We start from the raw sequence: 18,701 nt of genomic DNA on the forward strand, positions 1-18,701 counted from the left end.
TGCACTGCAGTTGTGGCCCTTTTACACATTTCAACACCCACTGCTTTCTCACCACACAGTAGGACACACATTTTCCAGGTACAAACACAGCACCTGGTCTGGAGGATGTCCTTCTGGGGCTTAAACTGTCTGCTGCTAAGGAAATCTTTGGACCACACTCATTCCCCCAGGGGAAGTAGTAGCAGATGCCTATTCCCAACCCCCCAACCCCAGGGCAGCTCTGCAGCAAGCCAGCATCCCTCTGAGCACCCCAGCCCCCAGAGCAGCACCAGCAGGCAGCTCCCTCATGACTATTGCTGCAGCCTCTCTGGAAACGGAGACACCGCTCCCTCACTCCTTCGCTGCTTGCCTCCCCGTAATGCAGCAGCAGCCAAGCGAGTCCCAGCCCTACCCGATTTGCCTTGGCCCAAGCAAAACACTTAACAAACGAAGGGTTGGACATCCAGTAACTTAGTTTCTTGGCAACACTGATAGCATTTTAACCTTGCCCTTTAGGCTTCGGTGGTCTGGTGGACTCACAGTGTCAACCCCACACACTCCAAGATACAGTGGAGTTCCTCCCACGCCTCCAAAGAGGTGGCTCTTATGTCACCCCTTATGGCCCCAGTAGCACTTGGCTGTTGCTGCTTGGGGATAAGCTGAAGAGAAGGTGACCTGCAAGCACAGGTTTCTCTGCCTGAGGAAGATAAGAGATGTACAGCAAAAAAGAGGGTCAAGTACACAGCCACAATGCTGGGAGTGTCCTTTTGCACCAGCTATTGATGTCTTGGCTCTCTTGCCTTTCTCCAAAGCACACCTGTGTGACAGAGACTCTCACGACTTACTGAGTTTCAGCACACAGTTTGACTTTCTTTACATTGAACTGGCAGGAAAGGAGGAGATTTCTGTTGACTCCAGGGGTATTATACTGACTGCACTTTCCAGCTATGAGTATCCTCACAGAAAAAAAAAAATCTTCCAGGGAAACTTGAAGCGGATTCAAGGGAAATGGAGGACTAGAGGCTTTCATTAATTCGCACAGAGATTGATTGAACTGGATTCAGGTAATGAATACTGGTTGGGGAAGACATGGTCCATTTTTCAAGGACTCCTGTGCAATTCCCTTGAACTTTAACAGGAGCTTACAATGCATATTGTAAAGGTATAAGTCTGATCAGCACACATTGTCAATTTGACTTTTCACAGGTGGGAGAAAAAAACCCTAAGGAAAACAAACCAAATACTTTTCTTTAGAAACTTCCTCCCCCCCCCCTTTTTTTTTTGTAATTAAATTCACCATAATGACCCCTGCAATGTAAATCTAATAAGAAGTCAGAGTTTCTGTTTTCCATTGGTAGCCATTTGCACTGCTCGATTTAGGCAACTCACTAAAGCATAGAACGATATTGCAAGACAACCTTCTTGAGTCAGTGGGTAAGAAAAGCTTACCTCGACAGTATTAAATCACTAAAATTGATTGCACCCTATTGCTTATGCTCCGATTCCACTGGCAGGAAAGGTACAAGCTCACTTATTTACACACACACACTAGTAAACTCATTCACACACAGCTGCTTTCCATCTCAGAGCAATAAAAGTTAATAATAAAAATAATTAAACCTCATCAGCCTTCAAGCATTTGGAAGCCCCAGAGCCCCATCACCAGATCCTCTGAAAATGCGTCAGCCTCCTCATGAGAGAGATTGGGGCTTGGTTCCTGCAGGGACTGGCTGCCAGAATTATCACGGCGCCTGGTCGTCACACTCCAGCAACAGATTATTCCGGGGTATCGACCCTCCTGCTCTGGGTTAATTCTTTTAATTGTCTCGCCACATCTTTTCCCATTAGGCTGATGTAACTTGTTTAAGCATACACAGATTGATTTATGATAGCACTAGGGATGTTAATCAGATGCCTGCTCTCCAGTTAATGCATGCTCTGCAAGAGATGCGGGACAACAGTCTCCCATATGGGAGCTCTAGCCTTTTGCCTTGAAATCAAAGGCAGCCTCACAGCAAGAGCAGAATTACACCGTGCTAAGAATAGGCGGCTTCCACTGGCGTTGTGGGTAAGGCAAGGTCATTGCCTCCTGCTCTCAATTCTCAAGTGCCATCTTTTTTAAATACAGCTGCAATCAAGGAAATGGAAAATCTCTTTAAAAGTTCACTGCTAGGAACTTATTGGAGCCCACTGAAATTCTAAAACCTCATCAGGAGGTAAAAGGTTTCTTTCAAATGCAACCTCATTTGTCTCCATTTAAAGAGACGCTTTCCTTCACAGTTTATGTCCAACATCCTTTAGTTCACTGCTGCATGTTCCCTGCACTTCCCTTTTCACAGAATCACAGAATTGTATGGGTTGGAAGGGACCTTTGGAGATCATGTAGTCTACTCCCCCTGCCAAAGCAGGTTCACCTAGAGCAGGCTGGATAGGAATGCATCCAGGCAGGTTTTGAGTATCTCCAGAGAAGGAGACTCCACAACCTCTCTGGGCAGCCTGTTCCAGTGCTCTGTCACACTCAAAGTAAAGAAGTTTTTCCTCATGTTAAGAGCGAACTTCCTGTGTTCCAGCTTGTGTCTGTTGCCCCTTGTCCTGTCACTGGGCACCAGTGAGAAGAGCCTGACCCCATCCTCTTGACACCCATCCTTTAGATACTTACAAGTGTTGATAAGATCCCCTCTCAGTCTTCTCTTCTCCAGGCTAAACAGACCAAGGTCTTTCAGCCTTTCCTCATCAGAGAGGTGCTCCATTCCCTTGATCATCTTTGTAGCCCTCCACTGGGCTCTTTCTCATCATACACTGTCCTTGAACTGGGGAGCCCAAAACTGGACACAGTACTCCAGATGCGGCCTCACCAGGGCAGAGTAGAGGAGGGCCTCTACTGACTGACCTCCCTCGATCTGCTGGCCATGGTCTTTTTAATGCACTTTTACTGAAGTGATGTGCGTAGTGCAGAAGCCTGAATAAAACAGCCTTCTTTTCCATACATACAGTTTAGGTCATTGCATTAGGTCATGCAATGCACAGAAGACATAATGTTCAGATACTATGGAGATAGTAAAAAAAAAAAAAACAGAGTTCTCAATAATACCAATAAAAATTTGAAAACTCTTTAGATCCAAGGTACTTTTCATTCTATTGCTGTGTTCAAAATTAAATCAATTAGATACATTCAGTAAGAATGAAGTTCCTCTGCAGCTGCCACCATCTCACTGAAAGTCAAAGAAAATTTGTCCCCTACCTTTATGCTTCTAGAAAACAAACAAATAAATAAAGACTAACAAAACCCCACATCCACTTTGCCAAACTGCTAAAAAAACCTGAAGTTCTGATTCTGACTCTAACCTACATAACTAGACACTGTTTGGGATTACAACCAGGACACCACTAGTCCCATCACATTTTGACAGCAAGTCCCATGTATTTGCCCACTAGCAAGAGGGCTCAGAGCAGCAGCTCTCTCAGCTGATTCTCCCAGGTGCTCCTCCTGCTACCCAGCTGGTCCTGCCTTGGTTAGCAAACAGACTTCATCTCCTCAGATTTGCAAATCCTCCAGAGACCTTTCAGTACAATTTCTAGACCCAAAGTTACTGGATGTGCTGACAAATCTCAGTACTTCTTAAGAAATTTATTCTGCTTACAGCCTACTCTTCCCAGATTCAGAGGGGGGGGAGGGGGGTGTGAACTGGAGAAATGATCTCCTGAACTGAGTTCCAGACCCATCACAGACACTTTAAACACAGCAGAGAGGAAGCTGATTTGGATATAACCAAGAAAAGAGAAAGGCAAATACAACAAGGCCTAAAAGCGACCAAACTGATGTCAGCAGCAAAGGCTTTGGGGAGGAGAAACATTCACACAATCAGAGCAGGGACACACTTCCAAAACTAAATAACGATACATCTGCCCTTTCACAGTTTTCTTACCTCATGTGACTTTTTCTGCAGCCAGGCCATAGTCAGCAATGCCTCTCCATCAGTACTGTGCAGCCTGGTGTCTGCTAGCAGCGTCCGTGCAGCCCCTGAGCAGGGGCCAGGACCACCCTGGTCAGGGAGCAGGATACAGCCCCACAGCACCAGCCAGGCCAGCACTTCCTGCTGCTCCGCTGCCCAGCCCAGCTCTCATCCAGTAAGGGTCTTCGGAAGCATCAACCCCAAGAAAGGTTTCCCAAAGCTATGCATCAGGATAGACATGCTGAGGATGAGACACCAGGAAGGAGAGAGGAAACTGGCACTAACTCCCTCACTTCCAGCCCAGGCAGGGAGGCAATGTGAGGTGCACAGACCCTGAGAGCCAGTCAGTGCAGTCCAGGTTTCTAACGTCAGGTATCTTATATTTACAGCAAGTTCTTTGAGAACAACCTTCATGCTGAGAGCAACTCACAACAATTTCAAACAAAGTAAGTGAGACAATTGTAAAAGTACTTTCAGATGATTGATGAACAAAGACCCAAAAAACCTTATCTAATGTATTATTAATTATGGATTATTATTCAGCTCTATTCAAAAATACCAAGGGCTGCTTTGATAGATCTAAAAGCACCAGCAGGAGCCATTGCCCTTTGTACCTTGCTAAGAAGGGCACCCAGCTGACAAGGGCCACATGGACCATATGCTGCTCTGAAGCAGCACTAACAACAGAGATCCCAGAAAATACCCCAGGTGACAAAAAGCACTGTAAAATCACTACCTTCGCTCTTCTGCCTCTGCCCACAACCTATCCCAAGCCCTCACTCCAACAGCAGCTTCAAACCAGCACTGGTTTGTTCCAGCCCAGGATTGGCCTCACCTGTGGCCTGAGTCCATCGTCCCTAACAGGTTAAGATTCAGCCTTATACCTTCCTGAGGAACCAGCCCTGATGCACACCTAATGTCCCTTCCTAAATTTGTGTGGATACTAATTCTACACATTTGCAAGTACCTACAAGGTGGCTTTTCCATGCTGCAAAAGGGACCATTTTCTCTCCTTGTTCTCAAGGGTTTTCAATACTTTGAAATGCCAGAGCCATTCAAAATGTTAAGGCAAAGGATGAAAACTACAGAAATGTAACTTCTTATGAGCGAAAGAATGCAATGAGAAGAGATAGGCACGACCAGTGATAAATTCTGCCACAGCCACACCTAACATGCCTATAATGTATGCACACAAGTAAATATCTAAAGCACTATGTAATTATCTATGTTTATCTTTTCTGACTTTCATAAGTCACACGGAAAAGTAGGATACACTACAACATTGTTGTTTGTCTCCAGACACTAACGCCTATTTCACACTTTACTCAGAATTGTCTCCTTTGCAATAATTTTGTAGATAGGCATTACAAAATTGCCAGATGCCAGAGCTTTTCTTGACAGTGAAATTTCACGTAAATAGTATGAAGATACAGGCTGGCTATTTAAGTGAAATCCTGTCACTGGAATATGTCACATACAATATATCCTGCAAACACATTTTTAATTCTTTGCTGAGAGATTTGCCTCCCCATTTAAGTAAAACATTCATATTCAATTCATTCTGCTTGGGACAATGTTGATCGCTTTACAGATTACTAAACCAAAATATGTGACAGTATTTGAAATATCCTTCTTCTGTTGCCAGCATGAGGAGAATGCCCAGCATGATGGAAACCTACATTTAAACTGTCAGCAAATCAGATTGCCAATTTGATACTGCTTTTAAAGCCACAGAAACTATTTGTGAGTGTGTGGAAGATGTGTTTCCTGCTGTCTTAGTTCTGAGAGGCTGTTAAGCAAAGAAGAGCTAAAGAGGAATTTGGTTTGGGCTACAGCAAAGCCCCAAAAGGTGAGCCGACATGAAAGGCTAGCGGAGAAGCACGTTAAGAATCAGTAGCATCAAAACATTTCATCAGTTCCTGCTCTTTGCAAAATTGGATGAGAAATGAGTGCATGCACCAACTCGAGGGGTTTTGGAGCAAGGATGGATTGCGTACATTTACAATTGAAAAGCTGAAAAACAGGGTAACTTTGGAAAAAAGCAATATTTTTATCATTTGTTGGAGAACATTTTGACAGGCTTCCTCAAAAAAAAAACTAAGAAAGACATGATAGGACAAAAATGATGCTGAAGTACTAGGAAAAGAATCAGTCTTTGGGAGGAGCAGGATCTTCCCAGATCTTATAGCTGCTTCTTGCATCTCAAAGATGCAAGTCCTCGTCTAGTCTGGGACTGATGGAGCAAATGTTTGAAGGATGTAAAGAAGAGACAAGGGTGGCTTAAGGTGGCACACACAGTAGTTACAGGCATAGCAGGAAGAAAACAGGAAAAGAAATTTCAAACTGAACATCAGGAGACTACTCAAGCCGTTAATTTTATTGGACAGCTAAGTATTCTCCAAGGAGGGAAGTGGAAACTCCATTCGCTCAGCCATTTAAAAGTAGAGGCATGACTTTATTGTAAAGACTACCCTGTACTTCAGAGTTGGAAGACACGCTATAATTTAATAGCTCTTTTTAAGTCTAACTGCACAACTGTCTATTACAACTAACAAGAACGTCAACTATCGCTAGATCTAACATAAGCTTAGACACAAACCCTTGAATTACTTTCTCTTTTCTCTTTCTCATCTATTTTCCTGTCTCTCTCTAAACATTATTGCCAAAGAGTGAAGCAGCAAGAAGTATGGGTGCAACACTAAAAAAAACCACAAAACAAAAAACCCCAGATCATTTGCCATTCCTAAAAAAAAGGTTATGACAACCATTTTTAAAGAGCAGTTTTCCTTATTGAACACAGCTTTTACAGAAATAGGCACACTTTCATGTACAATCCCCATCCCTCGTCACACCTGTATCACACATGAAGCTTTGACAGAGAATTACAACAGTGTCTCCCCAGAAGTCTGTGCCTGGTGGCTATTCCCGCTAACGCCAAAAACTTGTACTGCCAGCCAGCCCTGCCCAGAGGGCACCCAAAGCAGGACCGAGCCCTGCCTGGCTTCCCTGCTTTCCCAGGGCCACTACATGCTCCCACCAGCCATGAGATTTGACAGCCCCTGGCAGGATTCCCTCTTTCCCTTGCTCTCCAAAGCTCCCATGTGTGCCTTTGTGTGCCTCTGCCTGCACCCATGTGTTTGCCTTGGGGACAAAGATTTTAGTGCCCAGCAGGAAGGGCAGGAAGTTCAACCACCACTGACATATGGGAATATGTTAATGACTAAGGCAAAAGAGCCAATGTTTTCTCAATAATTCCACTCATGGCAATAATTTATTGTTTTCTGCTTGACAGCCCCGCTATTTTGTGCACAAAAGTGATTTTGAAATTATGTTGTTGAAAATTGACTTTACCTTCTATCTCCTCCCTTTTCTTCCACCACACTTCTAAAGATTATAACATCCTTGTCAAACTAGGTGAGCCTCTCCTATTTGGCAGGATCAGATTAACGGGTCTTTTCATCAGAATTTAGATTAGAAAAGAAACACATAATTACTTTAGCACTAAGTGCTAAAAAGTATTGCCATATCCTTAAGAGGACAAGCTCTCTATTGCAGACATTAAGTACTTGGGCTATTAAGAAAATTAATATTTTGCAGACTTGAGGAACTCTAACTCTCTGACTCATTGTGTTTGGACTCCTCATAGCAAAAAGTTTTTCTCCTGTGGAAGAAAGACACCTAAGGATGCACTATTAACTTAAGTCCATTCCTGACAGCAGAGTGCATCACAGCAGTTGTTGCTTCTCTCTTTCCCTCTGTAAAATCACCCTCATACAGCATCAAAAACAACTGTCATTCCAAAGAGCAAGGACTATCAATTCAGTAGGTAGCAGGACAGGCAAGTGCAGATTGTACACAAGTCATTTTTTCTGTTTAACTACTCAGATATTTATTTTGATGTTTGGAAAGAAACCTGTCTCATTTTTCAAAAATTCCCAAGGTAGGTAGGTATTTCTTTTTAAACTAAAGTGAGCACTAGAACTGTGACCAACTGATCATACTAAACCCTACTTTCCCCTCATAGTCAACTTGAAGTGATACATACCATCACCAGATGTGCAGGTTTATATACTCATGTGTTACATATTTTCTGTTGTTTCTGAAATCTTGAAGACCCTAAATGCAATTCCCTTTCCTGGGCCCTGGGCTTTTTTTTTTGGACTCAAGAATAAATTCCTCTCTATGGCAAAACAGTCATCAGGAGCTGCATTTTCCTTCATCTACAGCCTCTAGAACAAAGTAAGTGGTAAGAAGTCCTGGCGCAGTCAACTCTTCTTTATACAGACCTAAAATCTTCTCCATCTCCTTGACATCAACAGTGGCTTTCCAAAACCGCGTGTTCTGCACTGGAGGACAAATGAAGTACATCACTTCCTCCGCATTCCTCCTCTCAAACCAAATAAGCGTCACATCTCCTGTGCTTTGGGATAAAAGTACAAAATTTTAAAAGTCGTCTCATCTCACACTGGAGTCCCTTCCCAAATATAATTATGAGTTTCTAAACCAAACACCGGGGAGACTTTTTTTTTTTAACTTTAATTTACTGTGGGTCCATCAACTTTGACCACATTTGAAGGTACATTTTCTCCCCATTAGTTCTGTCTAGTCAAAGAAGCTCACGTAGCGATGACGCATCTCTTGCAGATAAGGGTATCTGCTGATTTGATTTACTAAGAAGGCTAAATTTATTATGCAACATTTTACAAGTATAATTCTGCTTTCCCTTGATGGTAATAAATTCGATATCAGCTCCCCTGAGACGAGAAAACCAGTCCCTTTATTATCCAGACATGACCCCCAGAGCCAGATTCCATTTTAGAGACGGGAAATGGCCATATCTCTGATTAAAAGGGAAACTTTAATCAAATAAAGTGCCTCATCAAGCAAGAGCCAAGATTCCAATACTCCTGACTGCAGCACAGCAATGATCCAAAGTCATATCTGCCCCCAACCCATTACCGCTTACCGCAAACGTGATATCCATCCCAAACAGGAGGTACATCCTTCAGCAGCTTCCTTATCATCCTGGGAGCTGCTCCTCTTGTTCCCCTTGCCGAAGCAAGTTCTCAGGCTGCTACCCCACGGTCTGTTTGAGGATCCAGAGGAGAATGGGCTTTGTGAGGTTTGGGGATTTTTTTTTTCCGCCTTGCAGGTGACAAGTAGCCTGAACCATGCAGCTAAGTGCAGCAGCTATGGCCTTCAGTTCAATATTCTTTCAATAACACTCTTCTATTCTCTTAGACACCTTCCTTCTGCACTTTGAAGCATTTAGGATATGACCTTAATTTAGAGTCCCAGGTCATCAGCTTTGTCCCTATTGTCACTGGTGTATTTCTGCAATTTTACAGCGGGGTAGTAGATGAATAACAAATAATGATAACGATGACAATATGGATGTCTAGGGGTATTGTTATTTTAAGCGTGCTTTAAGACTCCACTTCTGTGTAAGCACAATTGGATCTGTATGCCACTCCATGCAGGGATCCATCTTAAAGTCTTTCTGGCCATCTAGACAGTTTTCTTGCTGTGGATTAACAGGATTGTGGAAGAAGCAAAGACCAGAAGAAGTAAAGACCAGAAGAAGGAATAGAATAAGCAGGAATACTGGCAGGGGACGGCCTGTGAGCAGCGCCTAACGACCCTACTGGTTGAGGGGAAATCTGCACATCCGGCAGTTGGGTGTTGCAAGGGGGTGTTGGCTGGGAAAGAAGATAACGCTGATGGACTTAGTGATCTGAAAGACTATATAAACTGAGTGTTTGTTGTAATAAACGATTCTGGTTGCAGCCCCGACCTGAGTCCGTGCTCTTCATATGCTACATCTTGCAACAGACCAAGATACAGCAACTGACAGATAAATCATCTCCCTTCCAGCCACAGAAGCCCAGCTACGCAAGCAAATGAAGGCGCCCAAACTCCACATCTACTCAGGAACCGCTCGGCTTAGAGATCCAGTAATTTCATACAGCCTTCTGCAGAGATCCTCCTTGATCAGCACACATCTCATTTCTGCTACAGGAAAAATGACATCTACTCTGTGCTTTATGCCAGGACTACCTTCCTAATACCAAAGCCTCTGCACCCAGTGAGGGCCCCTGCTCTGCAGAGCTTCCAGTTGCAGCACGGGCCCAGCAAAATGCGGGAAATATGCAATACCACCGCACTTCAAGATTATTTCCCTGCTATTTGTCTGCCTGCAGCACAGACACGCACGCACGCAGGAAGATGGTTACTGTGTTGCTCTCTGATTTCCAATGCACCTTCAGTGGCCTCCGAGGTGGGAGCGCTGTCCCTGGGGAGGAAACACCCCCGGGGAGGGGCAGGGCTCAGCCCCGTACCCGGTTAGCCCGAGCTCCCCCGGCCACCTCCACGCCTTGCCCTGGCCCGGCCACGCCGTCAGGGGGTGTACCAGGCGGCCGAGCGGCGCCGGTTGTTGGCGGCCTGCCCCCGGCGAGCAGCTCACGGGTTAGACGGGCTGCGCCGCGGAGGCACAGGGCGGCCGGGGAGGGGGCGGCGGTTCCCTGCGGTCCCGGCGCGGGGGCAGAATAGGCTTTTGCGGCCCGCACCGCTCAGGGTTTGAGCCGGTAATCGCTGACCGCCGCAGGCGAGCCGGGCACCGGACCGCCCCACCGGGGCAACGGCGGCGCAGGGCAGCTAAGACACGGGCGCTCAGCCCGTAGCACCGGCGGGCGCAAGTCGGACGCGGCCCGCTGTCCCGCGCCCTTCAGGCCCAGAGGGAAACGACGGAGCGAGGGCTCCGAGGGGCTGCCGGGGCAGCTGGTGCCGCTCCCAGCGCCGCCCGGGGGTCTGCGGGCAGCCGCACCGTCGGGGCGGCGAGGACTGCCGGCGGGCAGTCTGCCGGGGGGTGGGGCCGCCGCCCCCCCTTCCAGGCACCCCCCCAGGGCGGGCAGGCGACACCCCCGCCCCGCAGACCCCTTACCGCGGCCGGGCAGAGCTATCGCCGCCGGCGCGGTACAGCGGGGCGGGGCGCGGAGGGCGGGCGGGCGGCGGGGGGGCGCGGGGCCGGCGCGGTGGCGGGGGCGGGTGGGGTTTCCGTGCGCGGTGCTTATTAGTGTGGTGATGGAGGGCCGGCCCCTCGGAGCCGCCTCGCAGCGGCGGCGCGGGCTGGCGGCGGCCGCCGGGAGGTGAGCGGCGGCGGCGGCTCGGGCGGCGGAGGCGGCGGCGGCGGGGCCGCCCCCGCCGTGCCCCATGCGGGCAGCGGCGGGGCGGCGGCGGCACTGAGGACGATGTCGGAGGCGGAGGGCGCGGGCCGGGCGCGGGCCGCCGTGGCGCGGCTCTCGGAGGCGGTGGGCGAGCGGCGGCGGCGGCTCGGGACCGCCATGGGGGAGGCGCGGCGGCAGCGGCGGCTGCTGCTGGTGGTCGTGTGCGTGGCGCTGCTGCTGGACAACATGCTCTACATGGTCATCGTGCCCATCATCCCCGACTACATCGCGGCCATGCGCGGCGGGGGGGGTGCCGCCGGCTCGTCCGCGCGTGCAGGGGGCAACGAGAGCGGCGGCGGCGGCAACCGGACCCTCCTGCCGGCGCGGTACCCGCCGACCGCGGGAGGCAACGAGGACGTGCAGATCGGGGTGCTGTTCGCCTCCAAAGCCATCCTGCAGCTGCTGGTGAACCCTCTCAGCGGCACCCTCATCGACCGCGTGGGCTACGAGGCGCCGCTACTGGCCGGGCTGGCCGTCATGTTCCTCTCCACCACCACCTTCGCCTTCGCGGAGAACTACGCGACGCTCTTCGCGGCGCGCAGCCTGCAGGGGCTGGGCTCGGCCTTCGCCGACACGGCCGGCATCGCCCTCATCGCCGACCGCTACGCCGAGGAGCCGGCGCGGAGCCGCGCCCTGGGCACGGCGCTGGCCTGCATCTCCTTCGGCAGCCTGGCCGCCCCCCCCTTCGGCGGTGTCCTCTACGAGTTCGCTGGCAAGCGGGTGCCCTTCCTGGTGCTGGCCTGCGTCTGCCTCCTCGACGGGCTGCTGCTGCTGGCCCTGGCGCCACCCTGCGCCACCGGGGCACGGGCCAACATGCCCGTCGGCACCCCCATCCACCGCCTCATGGTCGACCCCTACATTGCCGTGGTGGCAGGGGCCCTGGCCACCTGCAACATTCCCCTGGCCTTCCTGGAGCCCACCATCGCCAACTGGATGAAGGACTCCATGGGGGCTAGCGAGTGGGAGGTGGGCCTCACCTGGCTGCCCGCCTTCTTCCCCCACGTGCTGGGCGTCTACGTCACCGTCCGGCTGGCTGCCGCGTACCCCCACCTCCAGTGGTTTTATGGGGCCCTGGGCATGGCCATCATTGGCGCCAGCTCCTGCCTGGTGCCAGCCTGCAGGAATTTCGGGCAGGTCATCGTTCCCCTCTGCGGCATCTGCTTTGGCATCGCCCTGGTGGACACGGCCCTGCTGCCCACCCTGGCCTTTCTGGTGGATGTGCGCCACGTCTCTGTCTACGGCAGCGTCTATGCCATCGCAGACATCTCCTACTCTGTGGCATACGCCCTGGGGCCCATTGTGGCTGGCCAGATTGTGCACACCATGGGCTTCGCGCAGCTCAACCTGGGCATGGGGCTCGCCAACGTGCTTTACGCCCCTGTCCTCCTCTTCCTCAAAAACGTCTGCCAAATGAAACCCTCTCACTCAGAGAGGAACATCCTCCTTGAAGAAGGACCTAAGGGACTCTACGACACCATCAAAATGGAGGAGTGCAAAGGCATGGGCAAAAGCCTCCGGCCAGCGGGCGAGATGGAGGAGAATGGCATGGACTCTTACCGCAGAGACCTGACAGGGGTGTCTGAGGAAGACTCGTCGGACTATGAGTACAGTTAGGTTCCCCCACACAGCCCAGCCCCAGGAGCAAGGAGGGGCATGTGGGAGAGAGGAAAAGGGGGGGATGAAAGCATTATTGCATTATGTTTCTGTACCGACATGCAATATATACAGTTTAACCTTTGTCATGATGTAATGGCTTTCTTCTTCTAGACTTATTTTTAATCGGTATTTTCTTCAGCATTCTGGCAAGGCGGAGGGCATGGGGAATGGAGAGGACAATCATGAAGAAAATTATCTGAATAATCATTGGCATAAATTGGGGGGGGAGGATCCTTCCAAAAAAATCACCAACAACAAAACAAAAAAACCCCAACAGCTCGCAGGTGGGGTATAATTGTGCAAAGTTTTCTCAAGCTGAAACTGTGTGTGACATACTGTATATCTCTGTAAAAAATATAAGAAAAGCAAAAAAGTCTGTGTAAAATTTCAAATGCATATTCAGGGACTTGGTAAATCTTGTGTACATATACTTAGATTTTCAGTTGGTTTCATATATTTAAGAAGAGCAACAACTATCACAACGTCTTATTCTTCCTTGGGAATAAACTGAAGTATTGTACTTTTTTTTTTTTTTCTCTCTCTCTTGTGCTGCTCTCTGGTAAGTGCAATATGCTGTATTATGTTGAAGTCCAAACTACAAGAATAATACGATCTGAATAAATGGAATTGAAGGGGATCGATTGTCTTTGTTTCATTGTTGAGGGCTGCTTGAGGGAGGGAGCTGGTTGTGCTCAGTGTAACCCCTACGGTAACAATTCCTCATAACACAAAGCTCATCGGTTACCAAAATCACCCAAGAGGAAAGCCCGGTACAAAATGTTCTCTTTCATTCTTCAAAACATATGTTAACAGGTCCGAGCAAACAACATTGCACTGCAAATATGCTATCGATCGCCTAAAAACAAATCCTTGTATTCTCATGCGAATTTAATTTTAATTCTCACAGTCATGAATTTCAATTTCCGAATATTCCAAAAATGACATTACCAACAGTTAGAGACACAACACTGGAAAATGCCTTTCTTGGTGCCGAATGCTGCCCCAATTGCAATGTGCCCACCTCAGTGTAGCCGACAGGGATTAAACAAAACAAAAGATAGGTGAAGTGATTAATTCAAACCTTTTCAAAAAGTGTAAACCTTTGTTCCAATCACAATGGAACCAGAGTGCATATTTTGCCATGTAAATTTATCTTGATATAAAATAAAATCGTTTGTTTAAATTCCTAGCTCATTAGGAAACAAAATAAATTATTTATAATCTCAAGAGGGGAAAAAAATTATACAAACGGCCACAGCAAATATTAAAGGGCTCCCACTCGTCCCTGGGGAGCTGGGCGCCGCGGAAAATACGTTTGTCGGTTCCGCCGAGCTGGGCGGGAGGCGCGGCGGAGCCGCGCCGCAGCTCCCGTCGAGGTAGCCCAGTCGCTGCTCAGGAGGCGCACATGTCACGACAGCACCGCGGCGGTGCTTTGGCACGGCGGGTTTCGCGAAGGAGCGATGTCCACCGCGGTAGGAACTGAGCCCCGCTTCCCTAAACCGCAACCGCCTTCCTTGCGGTAAACGGCATCGGCGGTGCCTCCGCTGGCCCGCCGCCCCGGGCTCGCTCCCGCCCGCTGCCGGCCCCAGGGCAGCTCCCGCAGAGTCCGGGCCCCTGCCGGGACCGCTGCCGCCCTTCCCAGCCACCGTGCCGGCAGCCCGCTGGCAGCACCGCTCGCCCTGTTCGGCTGCAGAGCTTTCAGCAGCCGCAGATGCCCCGCGGCGACACTGCTCGACACTGGCGACAACCCCCGTGGCAACGCGGGTCACCGAGAGCCGTAACCCTCAGGGGCTCCCTTTGCCGCCGCCGGGGAGCCTCTCGCCTGACCCCGACGGCGGTTCGGGCGCAGGTGATCCCGGCTCTGCCCGGCGCCGCCCGCCCGCCCCCCCTGGACACAGCCGACACGGGGCGAGCCGGTGCCGGTGCCACCGCCAGGCACAGCCTGCAGAAGGGGCCGGACAAGAGTGGCGGCCCGGGCGCGGAAGGAGGGCGGCGGCGCCTGTTGCGCGCAGCGGGCGGGGCGGGCAGGGCCGGGCCGGGCCGGGCCGGGCGGGGAGGAGCCAGGCGGCGGCGGGGACGAGCCGCGCTCCGCACGCCCCCGCCCAGAGGGGACCTGGCCGCCGAGGAGGCGGCGGTACCTTGGACAGAGCCGCCGCGACGCGCGGAGCCCGTCCGGCAGCCGCTCCGGAGCGCCCCGACGAGCAGGTACGGGCGGGCGGGCTGCGCGCCCCGACGGCGCGGCTGAAAGTGCCGGGAGGGAAAACCGCGGGCTCGGAAGAGGGGGAGCGGGGGCGGCGGGTCCCGCCGAGCCGAACCGAGCCGGGTCCCCTCGCCAAACTCCGCGGCGCCGGCGGCACCCACGGGACCGCCCCGTTGTCGCCGCTCGCGGGTCCCACCGCGACGGGCGGCCCGGGAGGGAAGGGGCTCCCCCGGGGCTGGGGCGTGGGGAGGTCTCGGGGTGCGCCGGCAGCCTCCGGCGGAGCGAGAGCGCACCCCGACGGGCCGGGCCGCCACGGCGGCCCGCAGGGCGGCTCCCGGCTCTGCTCCTGACGACAACGGCCACAGCAGTGCGCCCTTCACACATCTGTCACTGATAATGCATACAACATCGCTCTTAACTTTAAACATAGATTCCTGAGAACTTTAAGCTTATCTTCCTTATAACAGGGAGAATGAATAGATGGGGGCTGAGTGTGACGCCCCAACGATATTATATACTGCAAGCTGCCTCCCGAGTCCACAATGTATGGAGAACTCGAGTATAAGCACATGGGCTTATTTCAGTCCTCCTCTGCTATCTACTAACGGAGAGATCAGTGCCTTTTGTTGTGGATTTGAGCTGCTGCTTTGAGCTGTGGGGAAGACCACTCGGCTCCCCCGCCTGCCGTAACTCACAGCCACCCTGCTAAGCTGCTCACCCCGGCCCTCCAGCTAAGCCAGCTGTAAATAAAAACAACTAGGATTAATTTTTTTTTTTTTGCCTAATAACTTTGAAAATACACCTCACAGCTATCTGAGTGAGTAACTTTGAAGTCATCTTGAATTTCTGCAGGATTTTCTCTTGTGTCAGTTTCCTTGTCCTTTATTAAGCAAATAGAGGATTGGGTGTGATACTAAGCTGGCAGCGCTCGAACCGGAGACAAAGCCTCAGTTCATCCCCGTGACAGAGAAAAGTACAGTTCAGGCTACCATCCCAAAACCCTTTATCACACTGATTTTACAGATATGTGAGTCTGTTATTAATAGCATTTCCCACAGAGACAGATTTTTTCTTTAGGGGAATACAGTTTTAGGGGCTCTGTATTTAAACACAGGCGGGGAGCCGAGGCCAGCCCACAAACAACCGGGCAAGCCCCAGTCTTCCCAGAGTTACAGGACACAACCATTATTTGAAGTGCTTTGAAGCTGTGTTGTTAGCAGCAAAGCGCACAGCTAGAGCGATGAGACCGGGGTAGCACACGAGAGGGAGCGGAGCAGCGCAGCGGGTTAATGTGGCCTTTCCGTGAGGGAAATCGTCTCTCACCTGGGTTGAAATCATGAGCAGATGACAGATCAACATGAGTTTGCTGTGTGGCTCATTGTGGGGCCCCAGGGACATCTCTCAACCTTATCCAACCTACTTCACAGCACATGGCCCCACTGGCAGCCGATGCAGGACAGGGAGAGGACAGGATCAGCACAAGATGTCAGTGACCACATACTCATTGGCAGAGCCATGCTGAAGCCGCAAGGCTGAAATAGCCAAGCCGATTCCTCAGGAGAGGAATAATGCACAGCCATCCCTGCCCATTGCCAACCAAAACTCTTCATCTCACTTTCATACACTGTATGTTTTTATCCAAATTGTTTTCAAAAGCTGTTGTAGAAATAATTCAAGTGCTCTGAATGTATAATCCCAAGGGTTTCAGAAAATAAATATGACACTCTTTTCTACTTAGTCAACACACGTTATCTTTTATATTTTGCATGCACACAGTGCAAAGTAATTTAAAAACAAAAACAAAACCAACAACAAAAAAACCCAACCAAACAAAAAACCCCCGCAAAAACCAAAACAACAATGCCCCCCATGATCCATCAAGACCTGACTGAACACATAGAACTTACCCTGCTTTAGCTGTACCACTGTAATTGAAGGACACTGTGGGCACTATTATACTGGAAGAAATGCACCACATAGCTTATTCTTGTACAGAAAATGAATAAGAGGCATCTTTAGAAGTGAAAATCAAAATAAGCACAATACCAGAGAGACACAAGTGGAAGTATTTGCTCTGTTACAGATAACTTCAGTGACTTTTGGCAGGTTAAGCCGTCTCCCTGGATAGGTATATACTATTAGGAAAGGCTGCTGTGAGAAGCAGCTCAAATGCAGCGTATGCCACCCCTCCCAGTCCTCCCACAGCCAGCGTGCCAGTGTATGCCACCGCTCCTAGTCCTCACACAGCCAGCCTGCCAACCTAGGCAGGCTCATCTGGTTCCCCACCCAGAGCTATGCCCCAAAGCACTGGCACCCTGCGAGCTTCTAGCCTGCAGGGGGTAAAAGGCACATTTCCATCAGGCTCCTTTCCACATCTTTAACATGGAGATGACAGCACCTCACTGTGTCCACGGAACTGTGGAATGACAAATACATTTAAAGACTGTGGTGCTTTCATATAAAATGGTAAAGGGAGGACAAATAAGATCCTTAGCTGGAGGAAAGAGGTGACTTTTCTTTCAACGTACTTATGTTGACACGGGTAACACTGGTTGCAGTTTTCTATCTAACATCTAACATTAATACAAAGCATGCAGATCATGGCACAATGCATTGTGAAGTAAATTAGAGTGACAAAATAAACCATGCTGAGAAGGGACCATTTATGTGCATCAGATAGTTCTGGATAAAGAAATTTATAGCGAAATGAGACAACCAGAATGTCAGAGTGATCTCCACAGGGCTCAGTTCAGCTGCTTCTGAATGTTGTACTTCTATTTCTCTTCAGTTTTGCATTCTGAAGCTTTTGCGTATGCTTGTGCAGGGAATACTCCCCATGTACATTTTGGTTGTAAATAATGGGTACTGACTGGACTTTAAATCTTTTCTATTTCCAGAACTGAGGCGTGAGGCTCCATAAATGTCCCCAAGTGGCTTCAATTTCTGTACTCAACAATAGTTATCAAAAGAAATGCAGGAATGCCTGTCCTAGAAAAAAACATGCAGAAGAAAGAGAAAGATACACGCAGCAAAGATGAGACAGTAAGTGACTGCTTAGAGAAAAACAAAAAGAAAAAAAAAGGTTGTAGATGACTTAACAGCTTTTAATCCTGTAAACTAATGTAAATGAATATAATAATTGTAAACCAACCCCTGTTCCAGAGCTGATTTCTTCATTTCAGGGAACACTAGTTAGGGTGCAGCAGTTTATAATCCGGAACTTTGATCTAACATTAGTGCTTCTCATATCCAAGTGCATTCTTCCTTCGAACATCATGTGAAGAAGTGAAATATTATTACACAACAGCAGATGCGTTACTACACAGTCAGAGGTGGCATATAATTATTTCTTAATAATGGAGAACTATCAAACTATCACATATGATTCATTTTCAAGCTTGTTTAAAAAATGCCAGATGTTTATGCCTATAAATAGTCAACCCCTTGGGTTTCAAGCTTTTTTCCTAAGCAGAGTCATGGACTGTACTGTAACCTTACCCAGAAAGACGGGGCCAAAGCCAGGTATCCAAACGAAATACTATTTGGCACATCTATTTCCACTGACCAAGAAACCAATGACAGAAGAGATACACCCTGTCTAAACATAGCTTGAAACTGTAGAATTACCATTCTTTTATTTCTGAGATCCAGGGTACATTACTGGCTAAATTGGATTTGCATTTCCATTAA

At 49.4% G+C, this 18,701-nt stretch overlaps 2 protein-coding genes across 2 annotated transcripts in view; both read left to right on the forward strand.

Annotated features, from left to right (window-relative positions):
* The first annotated feature begins 11,179 nt into the window (after window positions 1-11,179).
* SLC18A3 (solute carrier family 18 member A3) lies at window positions 11,180-12,769 on the forward strand. The gene has a single exon (XM_074155156.1). It carries the CDS (start codon window positions 11,180-11,182, stop codon window positions 12,767-12,769), a length of 1,590 nt encoding a protein of 529 aa, XP_074011257.1.
* A 5,221-nt stretch (window positions 12,770-17,990) lies between these two features.
* Window positions 17,991-18,701, forward strand: part of CHAT (choline O-acetyltransferase) — a 32,176-nt gene continuing 31,465 nt past the window's right edge. The window contains exon 1 of the mRNA XM_074155014.1: window positions 17,991-18,053. Within this exon, the coding sequence (XP_074011115.1) occupies window positions 17,991-18,053 (63 nt within the window). The remainder of the gene's footprint in view (window positions 18,054-18,701) is intronic.

The sequence above is a fragment of the Numenius arquata genome, chromosome 10 (genome assembly GCF_964106895.1).
Source record: "Numenius arquata chromosome 10, bNumArq3.hap1.1, whole genome shotgun sequence".
Taxonomy (NCBI): domain Eukaryota; kingdom Metazoa; phylum Chordata; class Aves; order Charadriiformes; family Scolopacidae; genus Numenius; species Numenius arquata.

Coding starts and splice junctions, on each gene's coding strand:
- SLC18A3 (XM_074155156.1), top strand. CDS start 11,180: ATGTCGGAGGCGGAGGGCGCGGGCCGGGCGCGGGCCGCCGTGGCGCGG.